Source organism: Electrophorus electricus, chromosome 13 (genome assembly GCF_041902795.1).
Source record: "Electrophorus electricus isolate QZ-2024a chromosome 13, ASM4190279v1, whole genome shotgun sequence".
NCBI classification, from domain to species: Eukaryota; Metazoa; Chordata; class Actinopteri; order Gymnotiformes; family Gymnotidae; genus Electrophorus; species Electrophorus electricus.
Window position 1 is genome coordinate 1,668,860 of NC_137509.1, and position 11,789 is coordinate 1,680,648.

The 11,789-nt window shown below is 40.5% G+C and overlaps 1 protein-coding gene across 1 annotated transcript; it reads right to left on the reverse strand.

Moving 5' to 3' along the window:
• Window positions 1–1,607: 1,607 nt before the first annotated feature.
• LOC113588257 (uncharacterized) lies at window positions 1,608–9,105 on the reverse strand. The gene is made up of 5 exons (XM_081695336.1): window positions 9,031–9,105; window positions 6,393–6,716; window positions 5,246–5,404; window positions 4,420–4,511; window positions 1,608–2,195 (listed from the first exon to the last, which is right to left on the reverse strand). Exons 1-5 carry the CDS (start codon window positions 9,098–9,100, stop codon window positions 2,085–2,087), a joined length of 756 nt encoding a protein of 251 aa, XP_081551462.1. The 5' UTR covers window positions 9,101–9,105; the 3' UTR covers window positions 1,608–2,084.
• Window positions 9,106–11,789: the final 2,684 nt, after the last annotated feature.

Below are 11,789 nucleotides of genomic sequence, written 5' to 3' on the forward strand. Positions count from 1 at the left end.
TAATCAGGCTGAACACCCAACAGCAGGGCTACACCTATATAAACCCAGTGATCCCGTCACTCAGTGCTGGCTCTTTGCTAAAGTTTCGAGCTAAGTGCCTAGCTGGTAACTTCAGGTATTGAGGTCTGTGAGCCCTCGTGCTGCACCTCTCTTCAGCTCTGTGAGGGTCTCTGTGTTTTTACACATCCCTTCTCCAGTTTTCCCTCTCAAGTCTGTCTCTCTCCCAGGGCTTCCCTCAGCCATTAAAGTTCCTCCCTGTTTTCTGGTTTTGTTTGGGAAGTTTTAGTTTGATTTTCCCCACGTTACAGCTATAGACCAAGACACTTCCTGTGTGCCTTAACACTGAGCTGTTTGTTTGTCTTCTTGAGGCCGTGATGAAATACCGAAACCCCTGAATCCTCAAAAGCGCAAACAATTGAAAGAACACATAATTCATACGCAACACTCAGACACGACAGCAACAAAACAGATGTATGGATAAACATGCCTGCAGCAATGGCTTTACAAACAGCTCTGTGAGACCTCCTGTGAGACTTCCTGTGAGACTTCCTGTGAGACCTCCTGTGAGACCTCCTGTGGTTCTGGAGCTTCTGCTGGGGACCATGTAGGGCTCGTGTGCTTTGCCTCACAGAGTCATCTCCTAAAGGGGTCTTGGGAAATCCAGAGATGTTCAGAAAAGTCCACCACTAAGAATCAGTGACTTACAGACAAGGCACTGAGTGTGTGGAGAACTCACACACAGATTTAGTTATGCCCCCAAGAAAATTAATGTTTTATATTTTGATGACGGTCTTGCCCATTTATGGTGGTGATTTACATTAGCCACCCGTAAAAGGTAGCACCACCAAACATGTAATGGCTGTATTGTTTGTGACCACACAACCCATGATGGCTTGCATCATTGTGTGAGTTTATGTATGTATGTATGTGCATATATTTGTGTATGTGCTTATATTTGTTTATGTATGTATGTATGCGCATATATTTGTGTGTGTATATATTTGTGTATGCATATTTGTGTGTTTGTATATTTGTGTGTATGTGCTTATATTTTTGTGTGTGTATACTTGTGAATGTTCATATATTTGTCTGTGTGTAAGTGCATATATTTGTGTGTGTGTGTGTGTGTGTGTAAGTGCATATATTTTCTTATGTTTGTGTATGTGTGTTTATATTTGTGCATGTGTGTGTGTTTATGCTTGTGTATAAATGTAAGTGTCCAGTGTTTATGATACTGCATCCATATGCAATGCTGTGATGTTTTATGTCTTATTTCACAATCAAATCTGCTGCCTTGAAGACCTCATTTAATGTGTCTGAGGTGTCTGAGTTTGGGTGCTGTTTCTTCAGATAACCTGCTTGGACATCTGAACTGATTGAGGTGGTTGTTTTAAACCCTTGGTAAACAATAAAGCGTAAGTGGCTTAAAAAAGAGAGAGATGTACAGAAGTTTCCATTTCCACCCAGTGACCTTATAATACCACTAGACTTTCCGTCTTTCTCTCAGCACACAGACACACACAACAGGTAGTTAAGTACTGCTGAGATAATCATGTATTTCAGCACTTTCTCTACAGTAAAAATAAAAACGCTCACACATATTTGCAGAACCATTTTTATTGATAAGATATCTGACATTCGATTGTGTTATGTTATTACTGAAATGAACACTGATCCCAAGGATCCATCTCTCATTCTCACTCTCTCTCTCTCTCTAACACACACACACACACACACACACACACACAAACACACACACACACACACACACACACACACACACACACATACACTCCATTGGTTCATTAGTCAGCAGTGTCATATTAAAGGAGATGCATTTCTTTGCATGACATACAGAGACGTGAACTATTGATAAGCTTTGGGGAAAAAAACCTTGACATTTAGAAGGTCTGACGTAAAACCTTTCAGCTGAAGACTGTCTGCCACCCACAGGAAAATGTACGACCCATCACACAAACCTTCTGAATAGCTATAGCAGTCTAGAAGCCTAGACAAACATTAAGCTAACTGCTGAGGTTCATAGCCAATTAGCTGCTGATAGTATTTTGAGCCCAACTCTCACTTCAGGCTGATCCTGTCTTTTCGGAGGTGTCTGATCCTGTATTTTCCACAGCTGACTCCTGGTCATCGTTCCTTTGCAGATCAAAGTAGGATTCATACACAGGAACCATGCACTGGGAAAGAGAAAGGGAATTCCATCCAGCAGTCTACAGATCTGATCGTGTTTTACTGACATTTACTGCTTATTGTGATCGTTAACGGTGTATAACCACCAGCTGTATAAACTGTGAATTATGTAAGGAGTTTAAATCAAAACAAGTGCAAGATGTATCTTCACCTTTATGTTTATGAACACTGTGCATTATCTGCCTTCCTGTTACACTGAAATAACGTCCAGGTGCACTGAAAACTGTACTGTGCATTGTAAGTGCCCACACATACAGGCATGTTTAATTCAGTACTTTGTTCATGAGCAAGTGAATCATATATAAATGTATGTTGTATGCATGTATGTGCAACTGAATACGTTTGCGGGAATGTGTGTGTGTGTAAGTGTTTAACTAAACTATTTAACCGCAATCAGCTTTCCATTGTGACTGCCCTATTTCTGTAGCACATTTATATTTACCCTCTCTCTCTCTCTCTCTCTCTCTCTCTCTCTCTCTGTCTGTCTTTTTATGTGAATTCTGAGTAACTCTGTAAGCTGTGTGTGCATGCAGCACACAGAAGACTAAGCTAAGTTCTAAGTGCTAAGAGTTATGCATGCAAGTCTGTGGAGGGGTGTGCTTGGACAGAGTGGCTAGGTGTCACTGGTGCTTAAACATGACAGAAGTTAGAATGAGCTTAAAAATCAATTCCTGTCATTTTAAATGTACACAGGTGTGAGCTTTTCTTCTTTCTCTCTCTCTCTTTCACTTTTTTTCTCTGTCACTCTCGTTGTTAACTCTGATTGTCTAAATCTTTAAGGTGCGACTCAAAGTTGCAGTTCATGTAGATACCAGAAAGACTTTAGGGCATTTAAATTCAGTCATGATTTATGTCAAGCTGCAGTTTGGTGGTTGCTGGTTCAATTCAGTGATCTTTTTGTTTGATCTGGAAAACTCCACATATTTTTTTCATTCATTCATTTATTTATATATAAACCACAACTCAGCTCTTTAAATATTTAAATCATTGACATTTTCATTATGTTTCAGTATTCCTGTGAAGCAAGAGAATGCTTTTCCAAATTGTAATACTGTGCAGTAGGGTTCATAACCACCTGTTCAGAAATAAATTAACTAACTAGTCAAGCACACCAGATGTGCAAAAGGAGCCTTTTGGAAGGAAGTGGTCAAATGTGTGAAACTGTTTCTGTTATCTGTTTCACACGCATCTCGCTTATGGTCAGCACACACTGGCTGGAGAAGCCACAAAGTTTCTTACCGTGAGACTTACTCTCATCATTCATACGTCAGTTTGGATAAAGACTTACTAGTATCCTCTGCATTCCCCAATACATTATGTCCATTTTAAATGAATCGAAAGTAATAGCTTTTATTGGCCTAATTTACTGTTAACATGACGGTAATGGGCGAGCGAATTAGCGAATTAGACTTTTTTGTGTTACGGAATTGATTCAATTGTTGGTAGGACTTCAAACTCAATAACTGGTTGACAAAATCAGTCAAAGCTCACATGACTCTTCCTTCCCCACAAATGCGCGCTTGCAGAGGCTACAGTAAATAAAAGTCTGGGGACTTCCAGCTGGTGTGTGTATCAGCTGCTATCAGCAAACAATTACATTCTGAGTAAAAGATACTGGGAGATATTACCAATGCTCACTCACAACATAGCTACATTCATTTTCTCAAACTGAAAACCCATGGCCAAATTATTAGATATTTAAAATAGGCTATAAAATCATTTAAAAGTTAATATCTGTATGCTATTATGTACGTGTGTACTGTTATGTGTGCATATGTTTGTACACAGGAATATGTAGTTTGATGCTTTGACCAATAAGGCCATTCATCTTAATGGTATTGTTTATGTAGCAGGTCGCAGTAGTGTTAGCTTCGGGTGTTTTACTGAGGCTAGGAGTAGCGGTATCGCATGCTTTCTGCTCCCAACATGTTATTTAGCATTAACATTAACTAACATTAACCTCGCTTGTCCAGTACTAGACTTGTAGCGAGAGCTGAGCGTTACTTAATGCCCCCCTGGGTAATTTATATAAAGGTTCATTATGAATCGCCCAGAATGAAGAGGGCACAGTACGGGCAGCTTGTGAGACGCGGTCACGGTACGTCCAAGACTGAAATACAGACGTGGCGGTACTGCGTGCAGGTGAGTAACGGCGACCTCGTGCACCGCGTACGGGTGGCTGTGTGCGTGTGTCCGTGATGCTTCTCGTACCCAGTGGGTGGAGCCTCTTGAACTCTGCTCCTCTTCACTGATATTTGGCTCCTCCTCCTCGCTCGGAGGACCCTCCCTTATGACGATTCTCTCTTGTACAGTGAAATCAACAGTATTTAATTCAGCACAAAGTACAATACATTTATAATTGTTCATACACCACTTCCAAGCTTTTTAATGGTATCTGTAGTGATTATTTCCTATTGGGTGAATATGGTAAATGTTTTAGTGTTTGTCTGGCCTTTGTTACTGGCCCTTGATACTATTATATAGTTATATAAAACTATATGAAACTACAAGGATTGTGATGCTGAAATAACCAATATAATAATATTAAATATACATATTAAATCTCAAACACAGTCAACTGTCACGAAACACTTGCCAACCCGCGAGTCACGTGGTTTGGCCCGCCACGTGAAGTTTGTTTGTGGCCACGCCTGCACACACCTGCACCTTGTCTCGTCTTTATGTATATAAACCCTTGTCCTTGCGTGCAGGGTATTGGTCATTTTACTCGTAGATGTTAATAAAGCGTGTTAATGTTAAATGTTCTTTTCGTAGTTGTTAAATGTATCCGTGTTTGTTTAACGTTGACCGTGTTGTGTTCATGTTTATCGTCTGTAATACATAAGTGCCACGCTTGTCTTTTCTTTTGTGTAATTAAATGTTCGTCCATGCCAAGAGAGTGTGTGCATCCTGCTCCACGCCCTGCGGTACTTGCGCCACCACGTTACATCAATTAGTAACTTAGAGTGATTGTCAATTTTTTACATTAATATATATTTACTAATTTATCTTAATTGAAAGTGCAGTTGGAACGTACCTGCCCTCTGGCCTTTCCTGCTGAGCTTCCAAGCGGTGAGACAGGCACAGATGCATATGAGCCCCATGACGCTGGACACAGACCCCAGCAACATGGTGTTGCTGTCCAGGACAGTAGTCGTGGCCTCTGTAGTAGAGACTGGCATAATAGTCACATTGACTGTCAAAAAGAAACAACAGCACAGTTACTCATTTATTATAAAGTGCAGTTCTAAAAATAATGCAGTGGTGTAAAACATCATGTACTGGAGGGTGCATACCCCTGTTATAAGCAGTTATAGCCATCCAAGTCACTTCAGCAATATCACACCAGCCGAACTGTTAGACATGCAATATGGATGCATGTTTAAAAATACAGCTGTTTCAAAACACAGATGTTTCCCGTAGCATTGGATGACGTTTTTTCACTCTTTCTCAGGCCTGGTTCAGGAGACACCAGTCCCTCCTTACACCAGTCTTCCCCAACACTAGTCTCCCCCAACACCAGTCCCTCCTTACACCAGTCTTCCCCAACACTAGTCTCCCCCAACAGCAGTCCCTCCTTATACCAGATTCCTCCAACACCAGTCCCTCCTTACACCAGACTCCCCCAACACCAGTACCTCCTTACACCAGTCTCCCCCAACACCAGTCCCTCCTAACACGTAACACCAGGTGAGTATAGTGTTAGGCAAGTGAAGTGTTAGGTGAGTATAGTGTTAGATGAATGTAATGTTGGTGAGTGTAGTATTATGTGAGTGTAGTGTTTTAGGTGAATGTAGTGTTAAGTGAGTGTAGTATTATGTGAGTGTAGTGTTAGACAAGTGTAGTGTTAGGTGTTAGCTCAGTGGTTAAGGTACTTGACTTGTAATTAGAAGGTTACTGGTTCAAGTTGCCCCTGAGCAAGACCCTTAACCCTCAAGTTGTACTCAGTTATAATTGTTAGTTGCTTTGGATAAAAGTGTCTGTAATGCCATAAATGTAGTTGAGTATAGTGTTACATGAGTGTAGGATTCTTGCCCAAGGACTCTTCTTGATACAGCATAGTACATTTGCTTAGATGGGGAATTGACCCCCCTCAGTAGAGGCAGTGTTTTTACCCACTACTGGAAAGCATAGCTTTACATAATGTGTTTATATCAGCTCCATAAGTACAATTGAAAACTCACCATTGTCTTCCTGGTATGTTAGATTTGTCCCAGTCCCGTTTACGTGACACAGCTGAGGAATGTCTTGTATAACTTCACAGATATAAATCCCGGTACCATTTTTATAAGTGTTTGTTATGGTTAGTACTGAACAGTTGGGAGTTCTGGTCTCTGTGAGATGGATTTTGCCAGTGGAGTTGACATGAATGGCACGTTTGTCTTTAAACCATTTCACTTTTGGCCAGGTGATGTTCTCATTCCAGCAGCAGTTAATATGAACAGACTCTCCTTCCTTCACCTTCACTGTGGACGGTGTCTGGGTCACCATAAACGTCCCAAAACATCCTAAAAGAAGGGTACAAAATATGTATATAAACATATTAATATCAGAGATTAATATAGAACAGCATACAAGCATATGAAGAAGACTCCAGTAACTGTGCTAATGTAGGTGTAGATAGTCCAAACTGTAACTGTGCTAATGTAGATGTAGTGATACTCCAAACTGTAACTACGTTAATGTAGATGTATAGAGAGTCCAAACTGTAGTGAAATACATAAGGTCAAAAGAGGATCTATTAATACATGACCTATTAATGGAAACGGTTGAAACAAAATGAGAATACAAAGCAGTAGTAGCATACTTAAATACTCTCATTATAAAGATCATAACACTGATGAGTATTAACATATACATTTAACCACAGTCTAACCACCATAATTTATGTAACATTTACTATATAAAAATAAATATACTACAGTATATAGTATAGAAAACTTAGAACAGACAAATCAAAACATGTCCAAGTGGTGAAATGTAACTTGTGTCTCAGAGATAAGAGCAACAGGAGCAGAAAAATGAGACCGTGTGTAGAAATGAAGAAAGCTCACAGCGCTCAGTTTCTGACTTTTGTAAGCAGTTAAGAAGGCTATTTTCTGAGACCTGTTAAAACAGAGAGCTGACCCTGTACCCTGCAAAACCTTCAGATGAGGTATACATGGCCATCTAAAATCAACTGTGGAACGCATGTAAAACAGGAAGGCATCAGAGACATAGGTGTTGAAAGCGAAGTCATGTAACCCCTAAATGTGCCTTTATGAAATTGTGTATTTTTAAACCTTGGGAGCTCAATTTACAAACTGCTGGAGTGAAGTGAAGAGCCCTCCCAGAGGAATGAGAGTTCCAGTAATCCGACAAAGTTCAAATAAAAGCAAGCCTTATTTATCTGCTCTGACTGAACAATAAGATGATAGGATTTTATCTCAGATTTCATATGATATAATCAGGACCATGACAGGAATACTGTTATATTTCTCTTCAGTTTAACAAAACTACAGACACCACTGAGTTTGAGATGTAAATGCTTATTGCTCTGTGATTATGCAAACCAGTTGTTTTCATTGTTGATTGCAATTTCAATGTGAATAATTAATTTTGGATTCATTAATCCATTAATATTCACAAAAGATGAATTATTATTATTATTATTATTATTATTATTATAACACGTTATCCCTAACCCCCCACGTGCGCACACATACACACAAGAAATGACCCAAAGGTCAAGGCCACAGGGACAAAAGACAAGATACTGGACAATCTGTTTTGTTGATTTTTTTAAAGATGCGACTATTCATCCTGGATTTAGCGCTTTAGGACAAATTCACTTTAAACCGGGAGAGTTTTGGTGAATACTGAACCAGACGCGCACACCCAGACACCTAGGACACGAGAGTCAACGATATTATGATTTGAAATGCTTTATAGACAAGACGATAAAGTGCTTATAGAGCGTAAATGGAATTTGAAAAAAAAACTTTGTCCGACTCAAAAGTGTAAATACTGTGAAAACAGCTCGGTCTAATCGCTTCTAGGCCCACCGCTACGTTCTCTTAATGCTCGTGTGACGTGAGGAGGACATATTCGTTTGGAACATTTTGAGTTGGGCAATTAAATTGTTTTAATCATTTTATAGCACATTTTCTGTTTATATAGACGCCGTGAACGAACCGACATTGATGAGGAATCACAAGTCAGTGAGTTAGCGGTTTAGTCGCCCGGTTTAAGTCCCGTAAGAACCGAGCTGTTGTGTAATGGCTACAGTCAACGGCCTCCTCGAGATCAACATCTCTATCGTTAGACCGCCAAAACAAAACGCGCATGTTGCGTTCAGCGGTGTCGCTGCTCCTTTATCTATCTATCTATCTATCTATCTATCTATCTATCTATCTATCTATCTATCTATCTATCTATCTATCTATCTATCTATCTATCTATCTATTTTATTTGTTTATTACAAAATAATAGGCTAATGAAATATAAAATAGTGAAGATAGTGTGAGGATCTATGCAGGTGTAGGGTGGTAGAGTCAGGCAACATAAACAGATTAATATAACATACAAACACATACAAACCTATACACTACATGCAGAACAGCTCATACATTTTTACTGCGATGATGTAAAACAGCAGATGTTCTCCAGAGGTTTAGTGTGGTTTAGACAACCAATACAAAAAGGCCTAAATATGTATCTAACATAAGGGCAGATAGAGACATATAAGCTACAGAACACACAGAGAACAGAATATATGTGGCGATCGCTCATTTGTGCTAATGTACTTGTGAAGAGGTATGATTGCTCTAAGGTTGCACTTACCCAAAAAACAAAAACAGGAAAGAAGCCCCCAGCAGAGCAGAGCAGAGCGAGACCGCACCTCATAACACATCTCACATTCTGAACAAGTTTGTACCAGCGCACCTCACTTCATCTCTCACACATACACACACACATAACTACTCCTTTCATCAATTTGACCTCAGGGTCAACCACAAAGCTGATAGTTTTCCAGTGTCACAGATTGAACACCGTCCTGTTTCTCTCACCAAAGACACACAGATTGAACACCAAACTGTAAACTAAACATAGACTCACTTAAACTGAACACCAATCTATAAGCCCACCATAGACTCACCCAGACTGAACACAGACCTTAAGCCCACCATAGACTCACCCAGACTGAACACAGACCTTAAGCCCACCATAGACTCACCCAAACTGAACACAGACCTTAAGCCCACCATAGACTCACCCAGACTGAACACAGACCTGTAAGCTCACCATAGACTCACCCAGACTGAACACAGTCCTGTAAGCTCACCATAGACTCACCCAGACTGAACACAGACCTGTAAGCTCACCATAGACTCACCCAGAGTGAACACAGACCTGTAAGCTCACCATAGACTCACCCAGACTTAACACAGACCTGCAAGCTCACCATAGACTCACCCAGACTGAACACAGACCTGTAAGCTCACCATAGACTCACCCAGACTGAACACAGTGACATTATAGGGATGATATATATCTTTATTGCTGCTCATACGAATACAAAAGATGTACAAGCACACAGTCATCTGAAGATCAGCATGAGCATGTAGCACTTCTCTTGACAGTCTCTCTTCTCTTGACAGTCTCTCTGGCTTCATGTAAGGCCAGAAATGAGAAATGAGAGAGAACCAAGAACCATTGGCTTGTGGTGGGATGAGGCCTGGCTGTGATGGAATGAGGCCTGGCTGTGATGGAATGAGGACTGTCTACAGTGGGATGAGGCCTGGCTGTGATGGAATGAGGCCTGGCTACGGTGGGATGAGGTCTGGCTGAGGCCGGGCTATGGTGGGATGAGGCCCGGCTGTGGTGGGATGAGGCCCGGCTGTGGAACAGGAGCAGATTGAGCATGAGCAGTTGAACAGCAGCTCCCAGCATTTCCAGCATTCCCAGCATTCCGCACATTCCCAGTCTCATGTTATCATCAAAGAGGTCCAGTCCAGGACAATCACAGCCATACACAGCTCAGATCAAACACCCCTGACTGCTCTACTCAGTTAACAATGTACTGATTTAGCTAACAACAGATTTAGTTTGGGGTACTTGAATGTTCAATTCAGTTTAGGATACACTAACACAAGATTTAGATAATGATACTCTAACATCTGTTTCAGTTTGGGATACACTACTGTCTGGTTAATTTTATGATACTCTACCAATCAATTCAGTTTAGGATGCTCTAACACCTGACTCAGTTTAGAGTACTGTAACACCTGACTCAGTTTAGAGTACTGTAACACCTGACTCAGTTTAGAGTACTGTTACACCTGATTCAGTTTAGAGTACTGTAACACCTGACTCAGTTTAGAGTACTGTTACACCTGATTCAGTTTAGAGTACTGTAACACCTGACTCAGTTTAGAGTACTGTAACACCTGATTCAGTTTAGAGTACTGTAACACCTCACTCAGTTTAGAGTACTGTAACACCTGATTCAGTTTAGAGTACTGTAACACCTGATTCAGATCAGAGTACTGTAACACCTGACTCAGTTTAGAGTACTGTAACACCTCACTCAGTTTAGAGTACTGTAACACCTGACTCAGTTTAGAGTACTGTAACACCTGATTCAGTTTAGAGTACTGTTACACCTGATTCAGTTTAGAGTACTGTAACACCTGACTCAGTTTAGAGTACTGTTACACCTGATTCAGTTTAGAGTACTGTAACACCTGATTCAGTTTAGAGTACTGTAACACCTCACTCAGTTTAGAGTACTGTAACACCTGATTCAGTTTAGAGTACTGTAACACCTGATTCAGATCAGAGTACTGTAACACCTGACTCAGTTTAGAGTACTGTAACACCTGATTCAGATCAGAGTACTGTAACACCTGATTCAGTTTAGAGTACTGTAACACCTCACTCAGTTTAGAGTACTGTAACACCTGATTCAGTTTAGAGTACTGTAACACCTGATTCAGATCAGAGTACTGTAACACCTGACTCAGTTTAGAGTACTGTAACACCTCACTCAGTTTAGAGTACTGTAACGCCTGATTCAGTTTAGAGTACTGTAACACCTGACTCAGTTTAGAGTACTGTAACACCTGATTCAGTTTAGAGTACTGTAACACCTGATTCAGATCAGAGTACTGTAACACCTGACTCAGTTTAGAGTACTGTAACACCTGATTCAGATCAGAGTACTGTAACACCTGATTCAGTTTAGAGTACTGTAACACCTCACTCAGTTTAGAGTACTGTAACACCTGATTCAGTTTAGAGTACTGTAACACCTGATTCAGATCAGAGTACTGTAACACCTGACTCAGTTTAGAGTACTGTAACACCTCACTCAGTTTAGAGTACTGTAACGCCTGATTCAGTTTAGAGTACTGTAACACCTGACTCAGTTTAGAGTACTGTAACACCTGATTCAGATCAGAGTACTGTAACACCTGACTCAGTTTAGAGTACTGTTACACCTGATTCAGTTTAGAGTACTGTAACACCTCATTCAGATCAGAGTACTGTAACACCTGACTCAGTTTAGAGTACTGTAACACCTGATTCAGATCAGAGTA